This window comes from Ranitomeya variabilis, chromosome 4 (assembly GCF_051348905.1).
Source record: "Ranitomeya variabilis isolate aRanVar5 chromosome 4, aRanVar5.hap1, whole genome shotgun sequence".
In the NCBI taxonomy this organism is placed as follows: domain Eukaryota; kingdom Metazoa; phylum Chordata; class Amphibia; order Anura; family Dendrobatidae; genus Ranitomeya; species Ranitomeya variabilis.
This window is the reverse complement of record NC_135235.1, coordinates 472,015,612-472,038,848: the sequence shown is the minus strand read 5'-3', so window position 1 is coordinate 472,038,848 and position 23,237 is coordinate 472,015,612. Positions and strand designations below refer to the sequence as shown.

At 44.8% G+C, this 23,237-nt stretch overlaps 1 protein-coding gene across 4 annotated transcripts in view; it reads right to left on the bottom strand.

Moving 5' to 3' along the window:
• The window catches only part of LOC143765273 (uncharacterized), a 66,459-nt gene that overhangs the window by 33,617 nt on the left and 9,605 nt on the right, over positions 1–23,237 (bottom strand). For 2 of the 4 annotated variants that reach the window (XM_077251759.1, XM_077251761.1), the window contains exons 2-8: positions 19,064–19,174; positions 13,902–13,977; positions 12,543–12,699; positions 9,403–9,448; positions 9,197–9,255; positions 8,858–8,893; positions 6,277–6,329 (exon numbers count right to left, since the gene is read on the bottom strand). In XM_077251759.1, the coding sequence (XP_077107874.1) occupies positions 6,277–6,329; positions 8,858–8,893; positions 9,197–9,255; positions 9,403–9,448; positions 12,543–12,699; positions 13,902–13,977; positions 19,064–19,174 (538 nt within the window). The remainder of the gene's footprint in view (positions 1–6,276; positions 6,330–8,857; positions 8,894–9,196; positions 9,256–9,402; positions 9,449–12,542; positions 12,700–13,901; positions 13,978–19,063; positions 19,175–23,237) is intronic. The other 2 variants (XM_077251760.1, XM_077251762.1) reach the window with 2 other exon arrangements.

Below are 23,237 nucleotides of genomic sequence, written 5' to 3'. Positions count from 1 at the left end.
TAAAATTTGACCAGTGATTTCTCATTTTTTACAACAAAATTTACAAAACCATTTTTTTTAGGGACCACCTCACATTTGAAGTCATTTTGAGGGTTCTATATGGCTGAAAATACCCAAAAGTGACACCATTCTAAAAACTGCACCCCTCAAGGTGCTCAAAACCACATTCAAGAAGTTTATTAACCCTTCAGGTGTTTCACAGCAGCAGAAGCAACATGGAAGTAAAAAATGAACATTTAACTTTTTAGTCACAAAAATGATCTTTTAGCAACAATTTTTTTATTTTCCCAAGGGTAAAAGGAGAAACTGGACCACGGACGTTGTTGTCTAATTTGTCCTGAGTACGCTGATACCTCATATGTGGGGGTAAACCACTGTTTGGGCGCACGGCAGGACTCGGAAGGGAAGGAGCGCCATTTGACTTTTTGAATGAAAAATTGGCTCCAATCTTTAGCGGACACCATGTCGCGTTTGGAGAGCCCCCGTGTGCCTAAACATTGGAGCTCCCCCACAAGTGACCCCATTTTGGAAACTAGACCCCCCAAGGAACTTATCTAGAAGCATAGTGAGCACTTTAAACCCCCAGATGCTTCATAAATTGATCCGTAAAAATGAAAAAGTACTTTTTTTTTCACAAAAAAATTATTTTAGCCTCAATTTTTTCATTTTCACATGGGCAACAGGATAAAATGGATCCTAAATTTTGTTGGGCAATTTCTCCTGAGTACACCGATACCTCACACGTGGGGGTAAACCACTGTTTGGGCACATGGTAAGGCTCGGAAGGGAAGGAGCGCCATTTGACTTTTTGAATGAAAAATTATCTCCATATTTGGCGGACACCATGTCACGTTTGGAGAGCCCCTGTGTGCCTAAACATTGGAGCTCCTCCACAAGTGACCCCATTTTGGAAACTAGACCCCCCAAGGAACTTATCTAGAGGCATAGTGAGCACTTTAAACCCCCAGGTGCTTCACAAATTGATCCGCAAAAATGAAAAAGTACTTTTTTTTCACACAAAATTTCTTTTAGCCTCAATTCTTTCATTTTCACATGGGCAACAGGATAAAATGGATCCTAAAATTTGTTGGGCAATTTCTCCTGAGTATGCCGATGCCTCATATGTGGGGGTAAACCACTGTTTGGGTGCACGGCAAGGCTCGGAAGGGAAGGAGCGCCATTTGACTTTTTGAATGGAAAATTAGCTCCAATCGTTAGCGGACACCATGTCGCGTTTGGAGAGCCCCTGTGTGCCTAAACATTGGAGCTCCCCCACAAGTGACCCCATTTTGGAAACTAGACCTCCCAAGGAACTAATCTAGATGTGTGGTGAGCACATTGAACCCCCAAGTGCTTCACAGAAGTTTATACCGCAGAGCCGTGAAAATAAAAAATAATTTTTCTTTCCTCAAAAATGATTTTTAGCCCAGAATTTTTTATTTTCCCAAGGGTAACAGGAGAAATTGGACCCCAATAGTTGTTGCCCAGTTTGTCCTGAGTACACTGATACCCCATATGTGGGGGTAAACCACTGTTTGGGCACAAGTCAGGGCTCGGAAGGGAGGTAGTGACGTTTTGAAATGCAGGCTTTGATGGAGTGTTCTGCGTGCGTCACATTCCATTTGCAGAGCCTCTAATGTGCCGAAACAGTAGAAACCCCCAAGTGACCCCATTTTGGAAACTAGACCCCCCAAGAAACTTATCTAGATATGTGGTGAGCACTTTGAACCCCCAAGTGCTTCACAGAAGTTTACAATGCAGAGCCGTGAAAATAAAAAATCATTTTTTTTTCCTCTAAAATTATGTTTTAGCAAGCAATGTTTTATTTTCGCAAGGGTAACAGGAGAAATTGGACCTCAATAATTGTTGCCCAGTTTGTCCTGAGTATGCTGGTACCCCATATGTGGGGGTAAACCACTGTTTGGGCACACGTCGGGGCTTGGAAGGGAGGGAGCACCATTTGACTTTTTGAACGCAAGATTGGCTGGAATCAATGGTGGCGCCACGTTGCGTTTGGAGACCCCTGATGTGCCTAAACAGTGGAAACCCCTCAATTCTAACTCCAACACTAACCCCAACACACCCCTAACCCTAATCCCAACCCTAACCCCAACACACCCCTAACCCTAATCCCAACTCTAGCCATAACCCTAATCACAACCCAACCCAAACACACCCCTAACCACAACCCTAACCACAAGCCTATTCTTAATCCTATTTCCAACCCTAGCCCTAATTCCAACCCTAACTCTAATTCCAACCCTAACCCTAAGGCTATGTGCCCACGTTGCGGATTCGTGTGAGATTTTTCCGCACCATTTTTGAAAAATCCGCAGGTAAAAGGCACTGCGTTTTACCTGCGGATTTACCGCGGATTTCCAGTGTTTTTCATGCGGATTTCACCTGCGGATTCCTATTGAGGAACAGCTGTAAAACGCTGCGAAATCCGCACAAAGAATTGACATGATGCGGAAAATACAGCGCAGCATTTCCGCGCGGTATTTTCCGCACCATGGGCACAGCGGATTTGGTTTTCTATAGGTTTACATGGTACTGTAAACCTGATGGAACACTGCTATGAATCCGCAGCGGCCAATCCGCTGCGGATCCGCAGCCAAATCCGCACCGTGTGCACATAGGCTAATTCTAACGCTAACCCTAGTTCTAACCCTAACCCTACCCCTAACCCTAACCCTAGTTCTAACCCTAACCCTAGTTCTAACCCTAGTTCTACCCCTAACCCTAACCCTAGTTCTAACCCTAACCCTAGTTCTAACCCTAGTGGAAAAAAAAAAATTTTTCTTTATTTTTTTATTGTCCCTACCTATGGGGGTGATAAAGGGGGGGGGTCATTTACTATTTTTTTTATTTTGATCACTGTGATAAGTTTACCACAGTGATCAAAATGTACATGGATCGCATCTGCCAGCCGGCAGATTCGGCGGGCGTACTGCGCATGCACCCGCCATTTTGGAAGATGGCGGCGCCCAGGGAGAAGACGGACCGACTTCGGGAGGCTCGGTAAGTATGAGGGGGTGGTGGGGGGGTGGATCGGAGCACAGGGGGGGGGATCGGAGGACGGGGGGAGCGGACAGGAGCACGGGGGAGCGGACAGGGGGACGGAGGGGGGTACCGGACAGAACGGAGGACTGGGGAGGAGATCGGGGGCGGTGGGGGGGGGGCAGAACATGATTTCCAGCCATGGCAGATGCTATTGCAGCATCGGCCATGGCTGGATTGCAATATTTCACCATTTTCATAGGTGAAATATTGCAAATTGCTCTGATTGGCTGTTGCACTTTCAACAGCCAATCAGAGCGATCGTAGCCACGTGGGGGCAAAGCCACCCCCCCCTGGGCTGAAGTACAACTCCCCCTCTCCCTGCAGATCGGGTGAAATAGGAGTTAACCCTTTCACCCGATCTGCTGGGACGCGATCATTCCATGACGCCACATAGGCGTCATGGGTCGGATTGGCACCGACTTTCATGACGCCTACGTGGCGTCAAAGGTTGGGAAGGGGTTAAGTAGCGGTAGAGATTTGAGAATAACATCTCTGGAAGTCTTAGCTTTGAGATGTTCCTCCAAATCATCTATCCATAGATGCATTGACCGGGCTACCGATGTAAGGCAAAACGGAGTCTAAAATCTCTGGGTACTACTAGTCTCTTCTCCGCTTCCTGCCATTCTTCTAGAATCATGGAACGGATGTGATTGTTGACTGGAAAAACCTTTGTGACCTGGGCATGTAATCCGCCAAACATTTCATCCTGGATCGAGGTCTCCTCTGGCGTGTCCTGTAACTGCATGGTGTTACGAACTGCATGAAGAAGCGCATCTGTATCTGCCGCCGAGAAGAGATATCTCTTCCCTCTGCCCAATGATCCGTCTCTTTCCTCCTGGTCTGAATCCTCCGAAATCTCTCCTTCGGAAGAGGGACTAGACTCTCTTGGCCTTTTCCGTGATGTTTGCGGTTCCGACTGGCTTGTCTGGGGAAGATTCAAGCTTGAGATGGATGCCTGAACTTCTTGACGAATCATTGTCCTCATACTGGCTAATAATGCAGTCTGTTCATCACCCACAATTTTAGATGTGCACGACTTGCATAGTGGCTTCCGCCAATTTTCCGGAAATTTAGCAGCACACATTGGGCATTTACTTTTCCCTGATTTTTTCCTTTCGGGTGCGGGGATAGGAGGCTCTGCCTAGGATAGATAGAAATACATAGATGCACCCTGTAGATAGGGAAGTAGGGGGAGGGGTGAGCATTGTGGTATGGCTTAGTATAGCCTACTCACATGCCCCTGAAGCTGGACAGTCCCCTCAGGTCTGGCTGTTTCCTCCATAGTGAGGACAGTTTTAACCATGTAGCCGAGTGCTCTCCTTTGTCAGGATGGCTGGCGGCATTAAGACCCCCTTAAGACGTTTACACAGGATTTACCTGGTTGATCCTGCCCTCCTTACCGCCGCTGCAGTTTACCGTACTGTAATGCCCGGAGGCCGGAGCTGCTGACGGCGCCATGCTCCCACGCTGCCGCGACCGGAAGTGACGCGGCCGTAAGTGACGCGGCCGCTGGACCTGGAAGTGACCACCTGGAAGTGACCACCTGGAAGTGACCACCTGGAAGTGACCACCTGGAAGTGACCACCTGGAAGTGACCACCTGGAAGCGACCACCTGGAAGCGACCACCTGGAAGCGACCACCTGGAAGCGACCACCTGGAAGTGACCACCTGGAAGCGGACTCTGGGGAACGCTGCGGCCGCATGCTGAAACAGGCCACTGCTGGGAGCGGCCGCCGCACTCACCCCCGGCAGAAAGCGCCCGGACCGAGAGCCCCCTGAGTGGAGGAGACGGACCCGACCCCAGGAGCAGCGCTGCACTGGGGAGGCTGAGGGACCCCCCCATAACAGGTATCAGCCGCAGATGTCTTGCAGCAGGGAAGGGAAAGGCTGGGCCCCCCGATCCCCACCATCTGCACAGCACCGTCGGAGGAAAGGCTTGCCGTTCCTATCCACAGTGGGACAGGAAAAACACTGGTGGGTGGAGTGGGGAGGGTCCTTTTAACCGCTTGTTGTTCCTGTCCCACTGAGGGTAAGAAAGACGTCCTCCAATGGTGCTGTCAGGATGGTGAACTGGAAATCCCACTTAATAAACCTGACAGGGCACACCTGTGAAGTGAAAACCATTCCCGGTGACTACCTCTTGAAGCTCATCAAGAGAATGCCAAGAGTGTGCAAAGCAGTCATCAAAGCAAAAGGTGGCTACTTTGAAGAACCTAGAATATAAGACATAATTTCAGTTGTTTCACACTTTTTTGTTAAGTATATAATTCCACATGTTTTAATTCATAGTTTTGATGCCTTCAGTGTGAATGTATAATTTTCATAGTCATGAAAATACAGAAAAATCTTTAAATGAGAAGGTGTGTCCAAACTTTTGGTCTGTACTGTATTTCATTTATTAGCTCATCTGCATGATACCAGACTGAACACATACAAGAAAACTGGAAGCGTGGAAGGGGCCCAAATAGAGGCGGATCGGAGCCAACGGGCATATTGACAGAGGTTATTCCTAATGAGACAACTCTATTAAAGGGGTATCCAGTATCACCATCACTGCAGTCTTGTGAATCCTCACAGTGTGCACTGTCCGGATTCTTCGGTGCTGGGAGCAGGCGGGTGGGAGATGGTAAGTATGTGATTTGCATACATGCGGTCAAGTGCCAACTAAACGTTTACAGCCTCACTCAATACACTTGCATTGAGCGAGGCCGGAAACGTCTAGTCAGAGTGTGGCTGAAGTATGCAAATCGCAGACCTGCAGTCCCATGACCGCCATTTCTGGTGAATCCTCAGTGCGTGCGCTAAATACATAATTTAAAATTACTTGTATGTCCTGAGTGTTTCAATGGTTACAAAGCCATATGGTTTATATGTAATAGGTCAGTGATTAAATATGCTGTACAGGCAGCAGTGTAAATAGTCACTGAACAAAGCAAAGGGAAATAAACCTGAAAAAAATAGGTAAAGGTTTGCCAGGATGCAAGGAGAATGAACCACTGCCCTGACAGAACTAGCTAAACCAGTTAGTAATGCCATTCTACGTCTTGGAGGAGCGGCTGCATTATCTTATAGGACATGGGCGAGGCCAGTGTGACAAGCAGGTGTACAGGAGACACTTGTACTGTGGTGTGTTTTTTTATTTGTTGCCATTGGTAACAACATAACAGTTAAAGGGGTGTAGTCATTTTATGACGTGTCTTCAAGGTTCTTACCTCAATACCATCCCCAATTCTCGACATGGCACAATCTGATAAGTGGCACACACCTACAGAATAAAAAAAAAAAGTTTTCACATTGTTGTTTCTGACAGTCTCAATAGGTTGTGACATATTCTAACTTGCATCCATACAATCAATGTGTTTTTTCCTGCTTACACATTCTAGAGATCTATGCACAACCCCTCTAGACTGGGTCCAGAGCACATTGTATGAACGGAGCGCTGGGTGTGCACACTGCCATTACATGGACAGAGTCTAGTGCAGCACTTTGCCATTTCCATCAGTCCCAATTGTGAAGGTTGCATAGTCCGATGCCTTAATGCCCACAGCTAAATGTCATCTTCAGGATTAAAATAGCTAAATAGATTTTCTTTACTATTTTTATATTATATGATCGATAAATCTCTTTTTTTTTTTTTGGCACACACAGGGCTTTAAATGGAACCTGTCAATAGGATCAACCCTCCTAAGCAGTCTATATGGGCAAGCAGGTTATGGAAAGTTAAATAAAATGACACCTTGATATCTATGATCTGATGTCTTATTCCCAAGAAATCCACATTTTTTTAATATGTAAATAAGCTTAAGAGAAGGGGACATGATCTGTGCGAGACATGTAGATCAGGAGAGCATGCAAAATAAGCCCTGGAGGCAGATTCTCATGCAGCTCAGTGTACGGCCCATAGATTTCAACAGCTCATTTACATATTAAAGAAAACGTGGATTTCTCTGGAATAAGACATTGTATCGCAGATATCAGGGTGTTACTTTATTCAGCTTCCTATGATCTACATGCCCAGATAGATGGCATAGAAAAGTTAATCCTACTGACAGATGCCCTTTAAATGTGGTACAAAAACAAACCAGTATTTCACCTCTGTATTTTTTTCCAAAGTTATTAATGTAGGGGGAATATTTCCCCTATTAGCATTTAAAACCTTTGTAGCAATATAAAATCCCATAACAGCAATATGTATAGCAATACAAAATGTGTACTTTGTTCTGGGGCCTTACAGTATCTATGCTGGGTAAAGGACCCCATATATTCCAGCATATCCCTCACCGTATAGGATATGTACGTGTGGGCAAACTACCTTTGCCCTAACATTTTTATTTTAAGTGCTAAGGGCGGATATGGGAGGGCTGGAGAGAAGAAAAATAGTAGTGCTTAGCTATTTGGTGGATTTGGGGGTAACATATTATGCCTTATACTTTATAGGGAGGCATTATTTAGAGAATGAAAGATGACCATATAACGTGCATCCATGTTATGGGGGATGCTCCAGCACAACGCATCTACATTCTTTTAGACATATTTGTTATTATTCTAATATACATATATTTTTTTAACGGATTCTCATTTATGGTTTATTTACTCTTTATGACTTTGGACAGGGCACGATGGGATGGCTCGATCGATTCCCTCCCAGCATCTCTCTGCACAGATCACTGATAATAGTGAACCATTAGTAATGATCTGTGAACAGCGGATTATTTGCTGTGAGGACAAAGATCACATCCTCCCAGCATTTACGCCTCAACTCCACGCCAAGAAGTGACAGCGCAAAACAAACGCGAGGCAGTATTTTGTACCTGCAATCAAGTGTCTGAGGGAAACTTTGTTTTTTTTTGTTTGTTTTGATTATTCTTAAAACTTATTTTACAATTTTCTTTTCATTTAAAATCTCATCCCTTTTCTCATTCCGCAAATTAAAACATTTTAAAAAGGAAAAGAGCAATCACAAAGTTCTACATAGGACAAATTGTTAAGCAAATACTATAAAAACTACAGATTTCTTCATTTTCAATGCTATATTTGCCCTGTCCGATAAAGTTAAAAATAATGTTATCGTACAGTGAATGCCTTTAAGCTAAAACTCCAAAAACAATTGCGAGTCCACAAAAAGAAATAATTTATTTTTCCATGTTCCAGTAAATGGTGCCGATTGAAAAAAAAAAATAAAATAAAAAAACACGCACCTTTTCAAGTCAAGACTAGCAGTAAAATTAAAGATTTAAGTCTTGAGAGGAGGAGATGGGAAGGTATTAAGAAACACATCTACCTTAAAGGGGTTGCCTCATCTGCAAACTTCAGGAGCGCACCGCTCTCTGCCTCCCAGTGGGCGGTGTACTACTCCTGATTGACAGTCCAGGCCAGCGGAATGGCTCAGACGGAGCGTTCTGATGCTGAAAGTAAAAGCAGGTTTGCCTCCGTGCATCGGAGGATGACCAGAGCATTGAGAATGGCCTGATGCAGCAATCCACCCAGTTTCAGAGCAGCACTTGCATGCTCTATAGCAAAGAGATCATAAGCGCTGTGCTCCTTACCCAGAGAACTGGCCAAGGCTGCTAGACTGGTAAAATAGGCAACGAGCAAAAAGCTATAGCATTAAAAATCCCTCCATTCTTAAAAACCGTATTTTTAATAAGATGTAAACTGCTTGCTTTTACAAACACTTTACAGCTTTACCTGTTTAAGATGAGACAATCCCATTGATAATCTGCGTGTTATTAGGACCCTGGCTATGCGAGAAACATTTTTATAACAACTTGAGGAAAATGAATCCATACTTACAGGTAGAATCCAGCTCTCATCCAGAAAACTAGAATTCTTAAAAGATTACAACAGACACATTACAACAGATTGATAGTGGGAGTTTAAAATAATTCAAAGGCAACTGCTGAACTGACAATTAGGCCACGTTCACATAATCAGTATTTGGCGAGTTTTTTACATCAGTATGTGTAAGCCACAACCAGGAGAAGGTGATAATACAGAAGTGGTGACGTGCTTCTATTATACTTTTCCTCTGCTTGAAGGCAAAACCAGGAGTGGAACAAACATTGATGTGTGAACGTGGCCTTATAGTGATTACAGAGTACAGGACTCTTCTACATCTACATTATGGCTTACCTGCAGATTTAGATCAAAAGTGCTTTGCGATATGACCAGCAGCAACGACAGGAAGGGCTCTGTGGGGAGAACATATAGTCGGTGGTTACATGGGGTACAGGTACACCTAACATTACTGTTACTCGTGACTTATATTCTGCAGAATATATGTGTGTTTGATTAAACTGTCAATTAGTAGGTAAATTATTGCAAAATATATCTATTACCCAAATGTTCTTCATTTCCCAGTACAGAGAATAGTGGATCGTACCACTGCAATAAAAGGACAAAAGCGAAAGGATGAATATAGCAAAGAAAACTTGGTGTCGAAATGTCAGCATTCTAATATTACATTCTCCAATTTAATGCTAATATCAGATGTGGGCAATTACAAATAACCCCAATATTATTATTATGCTCCATGGGATTTTCTGTATATGACTCCAATAAACTACACAATGATCTGGTGAACTGGACAGGTTGTTTTTTAATTTATGCATAAACAGTATTTTGACAGTCATAACTACACAGTCTCATACCAGCACTAACTGGACAGAGCCAAACTGTGTAGTGACAGTCTGACTAGTCATAGAAAGTGTTAAACATCCCTCCCTTTAATATCAGTTTAGCTGATCGTGATGTGTACTGCCCAAAACCTTCAGCAAATAGCAGTTTTTGCTGCTAGTTAAAGGGGCATCTTATCATAAATTGACCAATTGAATCAGGTTTCTTATATGCATTTTTATTGCTGTAAAAAAAAAAAACAAAAAAAAAAAAAAAACCTGTTTATTATAGAGCCATCTACAAAAGTTTTTTTTTTTTTTTTTTTTTTTTTTTTTTAAATATACTGGTCACTAGACGACCCCATAAAAATTATCTAGCTGTAAGCAAAATGATCTCTCGACTGACTGCCATTTTCCCCCCCAACTACATCCTATACAGGAATGTTTGACTCAGCTGAGCACTCCTGTATTCTCCATGCGAGGGCTGCTGCCAGACATCTATGGCAGTGGCTTATTTCCCAGGGAACAGAAGAATTTTCTCCCTCAATATCGTTTGTAAGGGAAGAGTTGCGAGGTTCCCATACACATTAGACAGTCGGCCAATCTCATCAACATCAGCATGTTTGGCCACCTTTAGTCTAATGTGTATGGACGAATACTAGACTGAAGTTTCCTGTTCGGACTTTTTAGAAGTCATTATCATTACAGGCAGAATTCCAATAACAGTATATAATACAATATGTGATGGTCACAGCTCACCTGCTCCCCCTCCCTGCACAATGATGTTTGCCCAGATCACAGCATGCCTAGAAAGTTGTTTTGTAGTTAATGCATCAGAGCAGGTCTATTACTACCCATTTCCATGTGGCTGCTCCAGGAAGTTTAACTCTAGTTATTAGTCTTAACAGCCAGTGTAAAAAAAAACAAAGCACAATTTGGAAGGCTTTCAAAACGTATAGATAAGGATATGGAAGAAAAAAAATTTATAAAGAACACATTGACCATAAAAAAAAAAAAATCAATATTTATATTCTGATTACACATTTTTGAACATACTGTTAGGAAGAAAAACATCAAAACATACATTTCTGATGATCATGTTAAATCACCAAAATAGGATCTAAACATCACAGTATGAGCGACTACAATGGATACAACAATAGCATTGCACAGCTATTGAGGTGTAGACCTATATGTATTACTTGCAAAGGTTCATGTGCAATCAAAGCTCTGAGAAACAAGACTTTTTTTTTGCTGTCTTCACATTCGATCCGAACAGGAATATTCAGTTTGGACTATATGTGAAGGCTGCAGCCATCACATGATTTTGTCTACACAAGGAGTTAGTAGGGAACACAGTGGCCAGTCCTGAGAAGTAATGAAAGTGCCGAAGAATGGCACAAGTCCAGTTTTTTTTTTTTTTAAATTTCCCACCTAGGGTTCAAACACAATAAGTGTAAATGTAGTGAAAATCCTTTATCTGTAACCTCTTCCATGCCGTTGTCAACAGTGCCAGCCGCATGTGAGGAGTCTGACAGAGAATGCTCCTTCTGCTCGGTCAGCCCATCCAGGGCTTTATTTAAAGGTTATGCTGCCCTAGGCATTCTGGGTGTTTACACCACTATTGAGGATTCAGGCTAAAGCTGGAATGGACAGCAGTACACAAACTGGCAGCAGACCCAAATTCAACTGTGTCAGATAGCCATGAGGCCGCGAAGTTCTTGTCAGCTGGCCTGCGGCCATTACAGGCATCGCGCTCCATACACAGATTTGAGAAACTGGCCTTAAAGGGAACCGGTCACCCCGTTTTTTGAAGATGAGATAAAAATAGCGTTAAATAGGGGCAGAGCTGGGCGTTACATTAGTGTCTTTGTGTGCCTTTATTCCCCACCTATGCTGCCGAAATACCTTTGTAAAGTCGCCGTTTTGGGCTGTCACTCACGCTGGTCTGGTCCTATGGGCGTGGTGATAGCGCTGTTTCTCCCCCAGATCCTGATCATCATTCCGTTGGTGGCGTAGTGGTGTGCGCATGCCCAACTGGAGAATCCACTGCATTTGGTGATGAAAAAGAGCGCGATCTGCGCTATTCATCGGTTTATCGCTGGGCGCGGCCATCTTACTGTGGCCGCGCGTGCGCAGATGGTATTGCTCGGCTTCCCGGTGCTTCAAGTTCGCATCTCTGCTTCAGGAAAATGGCAGCCGCGATCTCCATCTGCGCACGCGCGGCTTCCCGCGGCCATTTTCCTGAAGCCCCGGGAAGCCGAGCAATACCATCTGCGCACGCGCAGCCACAGGAAGTTGGCCGCGCCCACCGATACACCGATGAATAGCGCAGATCGCGCTCTTTTTCATCACCTGGGCAGTGGATTCTCCAGTTGGGCATGCGCACACCACTACGCCACCAACGGAATGATGACCAGGATCTGGGGGAGAAACAGCGTTGTCACCACGCCCATATGACCAGACCAGCGTGAGTGACAGCCCAAAACGGCGACTTTAGAAAGGTATTTCGGCAGCATAGGTGGGTAATAAAGGCACACAAAATACACTAATGTAACGCCCAGCTCTGCCCCTATTTAACGCTATTTTTATCTCATCTTCAAAAAACGGGGTGACAGGTTCCCTTTAAAGAAGCAGTTTGTGTCACAGGAGAATGATCAGCGCCAAATATATACCTCTCACCCCCCAGGAGTGAACAATTTTAAAGCCCTCTTCCAAAAAAATGCCAAATACAACCCATCCTGAAGCAAAAAAAATGGTTTGTCATAAAGGTCAAAATTGGGCAAGGTACGCTTCATGCCAGAGAACATTGTGCACCCTTGGTTTAGAGAAGGCTGTGACTGCAAACTTGCAGGAAGACCCACCTCAAGTAATCTCTGCGTGTGCTGCAGATGTTGGACAGTGGCTGCTAAAGTTTTTCTATTGAGAGCCAGGCGTAGAAAATATCTTCCTCGTCCTTGTGGGGTTAGAACCTTGGGGCAAGCCACGGTCTTCTCTATCATCACTGAAATATGCGGAAGTCTAACATAAGACAATTAGGAGAGAAGATACACCATCAGACTAAAAGGAAGATATATATATATATATACACACATATACATACACACATACACACATACACCTTTGCAAAATTATTAGAATCCGGAATTAGTGAAAACTGATGAATTTCAACAATTTGACCAGGCTAATGGCCTTTCTCAAAGATATCTGTACAAGGAAGGAGCTGGGTATATGATGGTGTTATGGCAGATGCTACACATCATCATATACCCGGCTCCAGTCTCATACAGAAGGCCTTTAAAAAGACCATTGCACTGGTCAAAACATTGGAATTTATCAGTTTTCACTAATGCTAGATCATAATACATATACACAGCTTTGCAAAAGCCTAAAGCTTTCATCTTCTGTGCCAATTCACATGTGGCTAAATCCCAGTGAAAACAGCTTTGCTAAGAACCATGTCATTTACTGACATGGATTTTCAATTCACAAAGTGAAAATATCTAGGATATGTATTCACTTTATAATTGGGACACCCATATGAGAATGAAGGGATCACAGCACTGAGGCCCCTTTACAGTATCTTTTTGCACAGCGGTACTGTGTCCATTCACTTTTCAGGGGAATGGCAGCACAGCTTAAAGGGGTTACCACACACAGTTTATTAGTATATACAGTATTATGAGTTAATATCAATCTGTGAGCCTAAAGTAAACGGAGTTTGTACTCGCCCTCCCTGGCTCCAGGGATGCCTCTCTTCTGCTGCTCCAGTCTTTGTTGATTTGACTTCACCACTGCAGCCAATCACAGATCTTAGGAGCTCATGCCATCTACATAGGCAGGGCTGATTTGTCCAGTGATTGGCTGCAGCCTGGTTGTCCTGACGTCACCGCTGCAAGCCATTGACAAGGGAAGGAGCAGCAGAAGAGAGGCATCATTACAGAGAAAGCTAGAACAGGCTCAGTTTGCCATTTTATTAATCTGCACCTATGGGCTTATAATATCATATCATTGAGACCAGCTGCTGTAACAGGCAGAGAACAGGTCGGCACCATGAAGAGAAAACTTAGGGGATGCAATATTACAGCCTTTTCATTGTCGGGAATCGGTGGAGGTGCAAATGGTCAGATACCATTAATTGTATAAGTGATGGCTTATCCTTTGAAGCTCAGCTTTCCCAGGCTCATGAGCTTTAATCAGACATGTATTTTTTTGGTTCACACCTGCCACAGGCATCAAGTTGTGGAAGGTCCTCAATCCAATGCCAATAATCTCTTTTCTTCAAACCTAGCACTCCACCTGGAAGACAATGGCTCACATTTATTAAAATAACCAATGAAATTATAGAGGGCAATTGGCGAGAACTGCAACCAATTAACTGTTGTAACGCTTGCGCCAAGACTGGTTGGCGCGGGCATCTGGGGGTGCGGCCCCACTGGACCACAGACCAAACTTCCCTGGAAGGGGCATAACTAAGTAGCTTCCTAGGTGTTCGCTGGAACCTCTGATAGTGAGGTCAGGCTTGTGCAATAGGAAGCCACCAGGTACCACTCCAGGGTGGAGTCGGACTGTGGATGCTGATCCCACCGGGGACAAGACACAGGCAGGCAGACACGGCTGTGACACTGGCTGACGGACAGGTACGGCAGAGGCCCTGACGGGCAGACTGGCTAGACGGAGAAACAGGCGGGCACTCTGGCAGACAGGGCTGATATTCTGGTAGGAACTGGTATATAGGCGGGTGTATGGAAACAGGTAAGAACCTGTTCAGACTGGATAACATAAAGAAACAGGTAGAGACCTGTACGGCAAGTTGCTGAACAGAGGTAGAGCAGGAGGCGGAGCTAAGAGCAGAGAAGGAGAAGGCGGAGCTAAGAGCAGAGAAGGAGAAGGCGGAGCTAAGAGCAGAGAAGGAGAAGGCGGAGCTAAGAGCAGAGAAGGAAAAGGCGGAGCTAAGAGCAGAGAAGGAGAAGGCGGCAGAGGCAGAGCCAAGAGCGGAGCCGCTGGAGGCAGAGCCAAGAGCGGAGCCGCTGGAGGCAGAGCCAAGAGCGGAGCCGCTGGAGGCAGAGCCAAGAGCCAGAACCGCAGGAGGCAAAGCCAAGAGCCAGAACCGCAGGAGGCAAAGCCAAGAGCCAGAGGGTGCAGAGCCACAGATTGTGGCGAGCAAAGCTGAGAGGCACAGAGCCACAGGTAGTGGCGAACAGAGCAGAGAGATGCAGGGCCACTGATAGTGGCAAGCAGAGCAGAGAGGTAATGCAGAGGTAAACACAGCAGAGTGAGAATGGTAAACAAACAAAGAAGGAACAGGAACGGACATAGACCAGAGTACAGACACAGAAGAAAAGGAACACAGATAAAGGCCTGTGTATTGCAGCCCTCAGAGACAGGAAACAGACAGCTCAGTAGCAAATGCTAACTGAGGGAAATAGTTTGCTCAGGCATCCTCCAATGGGCGAGGATATCTTAAGTATCAGAGGCCTCTAGGCTAATGGCCAGGATCACCTTAGGAAGGTACACACAGTCTCAATAAGAATCCGGAGTGGCTGGCGCCGCCCCCCTATGCACACAGCCAGGAAGTGTACACAGAGTAAGCGGCCATGGAGCACATGGCATGGAGCCGGCAGCAGACAGCTTTCACAGCATGGCACTGGGTGAGTGAGTTGATGTAACAGGCAGGTGGGGAATGGAAGGCCATGCAGTGATGCCGGCAGGGTTGTTACAACTGTCCATCCGTGTAATAAATGCGTAAGCTGGGTTCCCCAGAATGAGTAGGTTCCATGTGAACTGCGGTTTATTCTGGCCTTGGAGTTATGACATTCATATGCCCTAATGGAGCACATATAATGGTTCTGCTATATATTTATATTATAAATGCACTGCTCAAAAAAAATAAAGGAAACACTTAAACAACACAATAACTCCCAAGTCAATCACACCTCTTTGAAATCAACTGGTCCAGTTATGAAGCCTCACTGATTGTGAATCAATTTCTCCTGCTGTTGTGCAAATTGAACAGACAACAGGTAGAAATTACAGGTAATTAGCAAGACAACCCCTATAAAAAGGAGTGGTTCTGCAGGGGATGACCACAGACCATTTCTCTGTTCTCATCCTTTTTGGCTGTGTTGGTCATTTTTTGCATTTTGTCATTGCTCTCACCCCTAGAGGTACAGTAGCATGAGGTGGTGTCTACAACCCACAGAATTTGCTCAGGTAGGGAAGATCATCCAGGATGGCATATCAATGCGAGCTGCAGCAAGAAGGGTAGATGTGTCTATCAAGATAGTTGCCAGCCATCCGTACATTTACGGACAGTCCGTAAAAATCCGTTTCTTAGCAAAAAAAAAGCACCGTTCATGAATTTTCCCCCTTCAGACTCACAAGAAAAGTTCTGGCGAAATGGTGGCATTCTGGTCGTTCTGACTGACATCTCAGTGCAGAGGTCACTACAGTGCACTCTCTGTGGCGATACATCACAGAGTCAGAATGACAATGAGCAGACCTGAGCAGAGTACACTGGATAACTGGCAGCAGGGAATGGGAGAGGTATTTGAGTAAATATAAAAAAAATATATATTTTTTTTATTACTATTATTAGCCATTCTATAGCCATTATTCTATATATGGAAAAACATATACGGTCCATTATACTGTATGGATCACTATATGGGGCCCATTATACTGTATGGAGCAAAATTTGGTCCCCATTATTTTGTATGGAGCACAATGAGACTATGGTGTGTGTTTTATGTTGGTCTTTGTGTTCTGGAATTGTGCTTTATGTTGCCTTTTATTGATAGATTCTTTTATTTACACATTTAATGTCCTTTCTACATTGGTTATCTATGGATCACAGACCGGTCAGGTATGATTTTCATATTCGCCTCAGATTCTTTTCTTTGTCGGAGAGCACTCCTATTTTGGTCTTTAGGAGACATGTCAAATGTCCATAAAAATTTAAGGCAGTCCGTGCATTTGAGTTCAGGTGTCCAGAATGTTATTTATTTATTTTTTTTAATAGGTTTACAATCCTGTCGGTCTGCAGTGTCCAGAGCATGGAACAGATATCAGGAGACAGATCGGTACACCAGGAGGGGGCTGTAGGAGGGCAATAACTCAGCAGCAGGACTGCTACCTCCTCTGTTATGGACCTGGTGGTTAGGTGCGCCAGGAATGACCTGATAGTTAAACACGGAATCGGGACAAGCTCTGGGGAAATGGGAACTCTGCTGACCGCAAACCCTACTCCTATCAACACAACTAGAAATAGCCGTGGAGCGTGCCTGACTCTGCCTAGACGCCTCTTCACAGCCTAAGTCTACGTTCACATTAGCGTCCTGCGCCGCAGCGTCGCCGCATGCGTCATGCGCCCCTATATTTAACATGGGGGCGCATGGACATGCGTTGCACTTGCGTTTTGCGACGCATGCGTCCCTGCGGCGCACGCGTCATGGCGCAGAGGACGCTACAAGTTGCATTTTTTGTGCGTCCAAAATCAAGCAAAAAAAGGACGCATGCGTCGCAAAACGCAGCGTTGTGCATGCGTTTTGCTGCGTTTTTGTTTGCGTTGTGCGTTGCGTCGCCGACGCTGCAGCGCACAACGCAAATGTGAACGTAGCCTAAGAGCTAACTACCCCTAAAGAAAGGAAACAAAGCCTCACTTGCCTCAGAGAAATTTCCCCGAAGGTAAAAGCAGCCCCCCACAAGTAATGACTGAGTTAAGAGGAAATCACAAACACAGGATGAAATAGGCTTTAGCAAAGAGAGGCCAGTCTAACTAAACAGATTGAGGATAGGAAAGGGATCTTTGCGGTCAACACAACAAACTACAAAAACCACGCAGAGTGTGCAAAAAATACCCCCGCACCGACTCACGGTGCGGTGGTGCCACTCTGCACCCCCAGAGCTTTCAGCTAGCCAGGCAGTTTCATGATAGCAAGCTGAACTAGAACTTAGCAAGAAAAACCATAAGTAACAATGAACAAGCCGGAACTTAGCTTTTGCTGGAGTAGACAGGTCCTCAGAAAGATCCAGGAGAGATCTGAACCAGTACTAGAACATTGACAGCTGGCATGGAGTAACGATCTGAGTGGAGTTAAATAGAGAATCCTAGCCTAGCCCTAAACGAGGGCAGCTGGGGAAGGAATCTCAGAACCAGCAGCTCCACTCACAGCCACCAGGGGGAGTCCAATGACAGAACTCACCGAAGTACCATTCATGACCACAGGAGGGAGTTCGAGAACGGAATTCACAACACTCCTCCTTTGTGCAAGAAGGAACAGGAGGAGCAGTGCCAGAGCCCTGCAAAATGACCCCTAGTATGCCACTAGCATTCATGCTCAAACTGTCAGACTCCATGAGGGTAGTATGTGGGTACGGCATCCACAAGTGGGTGTTTTGCTTACAGCCCAACACCGTGCAGGGCAATTGGCATTTGCCAGAGAATACCAGGATTGGCTGATTCGACATTGGCGCCTTGTGATGATCTTCACCAAAAAGAGTAGGTTCACACTGAGCACATGTGATACACGTGAGTCTCGAGATGGCGTGGAGAGTGATCTGCTGCCTGCAACATCCTCCAGCATGAATTGTTTGGCAGTGAGTCAGTAATGGTGTGGAGTGGCATTCCTTTGGAGGGCCGCACAGCCCTCCATGTGCTCGCCAGAGGTAACCTGACTGCCATTAGGCACCGAGATGAGATCCTCAGACCCCTTGTGAGACCATATGCTGGCGCGGTTGGCCCTGGGTTCCTCCTAATGCAGGACAATGCCAGACCTCATGTGGCTGGAGTGTGTGTTCCTGCAAGATGAAGGCATTGAAGCTATGGACTGACCCGCCCGTTCCCCAGACCTGAATCCAATCGAGCACATTTGGGACATCATGTCTCGTTCCATCCAACAACACCATGTTGCACCACAGGCTTTTGAGGAGTTGACTAATGCTTTAATCCAAGTATGGGAGGAGATCCCTCAGGAGACTATCTGCTGCCTCATCAGGAGCATGCCCAAGATTTGTAGGGAAGTTATACAGGCACATGGAGGCAACACACCCTAAAGAGCATAATTTAATTGTCTTGAGGCATTCCCACTGAAGTTGGATCAGCCTGTAATTTGATTTTCCACTTAGATTTTGCAGATCATTCCAAATCCAGACATCTGTGGGATATTAGTTTTGGATTGATCATTTTTGTGTTATTGTTCTCAACACATTCCACTATGTAATGAGCAAATATCTGCAACTGGAATATTTCATTCAGTGATATCTAGAATGTGGGATTTTAATGTTCCCTTTATTTTTTTGAGCAGTGTATAATATAACCTTACATACTTCCCAAACACTGGTTTACTTTACCATGAAGGATGAAAGGATGGGTTGTAGTACTTACTTTTCAGTCCCTTCCGTAGGATCATTTCTATAGTATCACATAGTGGAGTCACATGAGGACAGTCATCAGTGATCGTTTCTGCATGCTCTGTCTGCAATCCCAGTACACAAGCTGAAAGAGAAAACATTTATTGGTTGTTATACAAATACAAGGAACAAGCCTGCAAATATGTTCTGACATCCCCACCTTGCCAGACTAGTCTCACTTGCAATGTCAGTGTACAGAAGCATGTATAAGTTTGGGCACCCCTTTTCAGAATTACTGTTATTGTGAACAATTAAGCAAGTTGAAGATGAAATGATCTCTAAAAAGGCCTAAAGTTAAAGATGACACTTCCTTTGAATTTTAGGCAAAAAAAAATTGTAGTTACTTACCGATAACGGTATTTCTCTGATCCCATGATGGCACCACGGAGAGAGGGGTCCGCCCCCAGGGACAGGAAACCTACAGGTGAAAAAGGGCGTACCTCTCTCCCACATCAGTTGGTTTACAGAGCCTTATACAGAACTTCAGCTGCAACTCAATATTTGCACAAATTAAACTTAACCAATTTAACTTAACAGAGGCACCGTGACTAAAGCTAATTATTAGTACATTATAATGTGCACACCTGTGTGTGAAAAGGGAGGGAATATACGGGTGCCATCATGGGATCAGAGAAATACAGTTATCGGTAAGTAACTACAATTTTCTCTATCCCCATGATGGCACCACGGAGAGATTTGCATAGATTGTAACTCTAAGGCCGGGGTCACACTAGACCGTAATACGGACGAGTGCTATGCGATAAAAAAATCGCATAGCACTCGGCCCAATGTTAATCTATGGTTCAGCTCCCATCATCCGATATTTTCTCCACCGTATTTCGGATCCGAGGGAACTCGCAGCAGGCTGCGATTGTCAGCGTATCTCGGCCGAGACTCGCCAATGCAAGTCTATGGGTGCGAGAAAAAAATCGGATTACACACGGACCATGCGTGTGCATTGCGAGAAATACGCAGTGGTGTTCTATAGAAAAGCCGGTAATTCAATTGCCGGCTTTGCATTTCTCCTTCACAAACCCGACATGATATGAGACATGGTTTACATACAGTAAACCATCTCATATCCCCCTTTTTTTTGCATATTTCACACTACTAATGTTAGTAGTGTGTATGTGCAAAATTTGGCCGCTGTAGCTGCTAAAATAAAGGGTTAAATGGCAGAAAAAATTGGCGTGGGCTCCCCCCCAATTTTCTCTGCCAGAGTGGTAAAGCCAGTGACTGAGGGCAGATATTAATAGCCTAGAGAGGGTCCATGGTTATTGGCCCCCCCTGGCTACAAACATCTGCCCCCAGCCACCCCAGAAAAGGCACATCTGGAAGATGCGCCTATTCTGGCACTTGGCCACTCTCTTCCCACTCCCTGTAGCGGTGGGATATGGGGTAATGAAGGGTTAATGTCACCTTGCTATTGTAAGGTGACATTAAGCCAGATTAATAATGGAGAGGCGTCAATTATGTCACCTATCCATTATTAATCCAATTGTTTGAAAGGGTTAAAAAACACACACACACACACATGATTTAAAAGTATTTTAATGAAATAAACACAGCGGTTGTTTTAATTATTTATTGCTCTCTCAATCCATTTTCAGACCCTCGCTTGGCAAAACAATAAACACACAATATACATACCCTCTCTGATGTCCTATCACGTCCCACGAGGTAATCCATCTGAAGGGGTTAACTAATATTACAGGCAGGAGCTGCGATAAACCACTCGCTCGTGCCTGTAATCCCCGGGTGCTGAAAGGAAAGCAGTGATCTATACTTATTCAGTCGCGGTGATGCGCCCCTGCTGGATGTTCTCATGAACTGCAGCCTGGGAACTTTTTCCCACGCTCCAGGTCATATGAGGACATCCACCAGGGGGCGCATCACCGCGACTGAAGGAAATGTAGGTCAATGACCTACATTTCATTCATTCGCCGGGGGATTACAGACACGAGCGAGTGGTTTATCGCAGCTCGTGCCTGTAATATTAGTTAACCCCTCCAGATGGATTACCTCGTGGGACGTGATAGGACATCAGAGAGGGTATGTATATTGTGTGTTTATTGTTTTGCCAAGCGAGGGTCTGAAAATGGATTGAGAGAGCAATAAATTATTAAAACAACCGCTGTGTTTATTTCATTAAAATACTTTTAAATCATGTGTGTGTGTGTGTGTGTTTTTTTAACCCTTTCAAACAATTGGATTAATAATGGATAGGTGACATAATTGACGCCTCTCCATTATTAATCTGGCTTAATGTCACCTTACAATAGCAAGGTGGCATTAACCCTTCATTACCCCATATCCCACCGCTACACGGGAGTGGGAAGAGAGTGGCCAAGTGCCAGAATAGGCGCATCTTCCAGATGTGCCTTTTCTGGGGTGGCTGGGGGCAGATGTTTTTAGCCACAGGGGGGCCAATAACCATGGACCCTCTCCTGGCTATTAATATCTGCCCTCAGTCACTGGCTTTACCATTCTGGCGGAGAAAATTGCGCGGGAGCCCACGCCAATTTTTTCCGCCATTTAACCCTTTATTTTAGCAGCTACAGCGGCCAAATTTTGCACATACACACTACTAACATTAGTAGTGTGGAATATGCAAAAAAAGGGGGGATATGAGATGGTTTACTGTATGTAAACCATGTCTCATATCCTGTCGGGTTTGTGAAGGAGAAATGCAAAGCCGGCAATTGAATTACCGGCTTTTCACAGATATCGCGCTGAATGAAATATAAATACAGAATATAAATACAGAATATATATATATATATATATATATATATATATATATATATATATATATATATATATATACATATACATATACATATATATATATATATATATATATATATATATATGTGTCTCAATGACATATATATGTATATATACTGTATATATGTTTTCCCGAACATTTGAGCACATAAATCCATTAGATGTCGGTTTTGCAAGCTTGCGAGAAAATCTCGGCATACGGATGCTATACGGATGTCACACGGATCATTTGATGCGAGGAAATCGCATCCTCGCACTGCACACGGATCACTGTTTTTGAAACATTTGTGCGATTCTCGGCCGTGAAAAACGGACCGTTTTTTTATACGTTAAGTGTGTCCCCGGCCTTAGGGAGAGACCACTGCCTCTAGAACCCTTCGCCCAAAAGTGAGATCAGAGGAGGTCAGGTCTAAACGATAATGTTTGAAAAATGTAGACTGGGAAGACCAAGTGGCCGCTCTAAATATCTGTTTTATTGAAGCGCCAGCTCTCTCCGCCCAGGATGATGCCACTGCTCTGGTTGAATGAGCCTTTATATTCTCCGGGATGGCCGTCCCGCCAGATGACTAGGATAGGGCGATGGCATCTCTTATCCACCTCGCTAACGTGGCTTTCGATGCTTTTTGTCCCTTCCGTGGACCCTGGAAGCAGACAAACAGAGCCCTATCCTTCCTGCACTCCCTAGTGGCTGAAAGATACTGGGCTAGACATCTTTTTACATCTAGGGTATGCAGTGTTTTTCCCCCCTCATTTTTGGGGTTGGGACAAAACGAGGGCAGAGAGATCTCTTGTGTCCTATGAAATTGTGACGCGATTTTAGGGAGGTAAGCCGGGTCAGTTTTAAGAATGACTATCGTCGAGGATTTGAGTAAAGGGTGGACATGCAGATAATGCTTGTATATCACTGACGCGACGGGCCGAGGTTAGGGCCACTAGGAGTGCGGTTTTTAGAGATAAGATCTTTAAAGGGACGTCCGCCAGGGGCTCAAAGGGAGGTTTGGTTAGAGCATTTAAAACAAGGTTTAGATCCCATGGGGGAGCATTATGAAGAGGGATAGGCCTGGACCTACCCGAGGCTTTAATGAATCTCATGATCCAGCGATTTTTGGCTAGATCATGATTATACAAAGCTCCCAAGGCCGCTACCTGAACCTTTAGAGTACTTGTGGCTAGGCCTTTTTCCAGCCCCTTCTGCAGGAACTCAAGAATCTTTCCTATTGGAATTTCCCTGGATGGATCTGCGCCCGATACTGACATGAACTTTTTCCACACTTTCCCATATATTTTAGTGGTTACGAGTTTTCTACTCTGTAATAGACACTAGGTTGGGTGAGAAACCTTTATCCCTTAGTAGCTTCCTT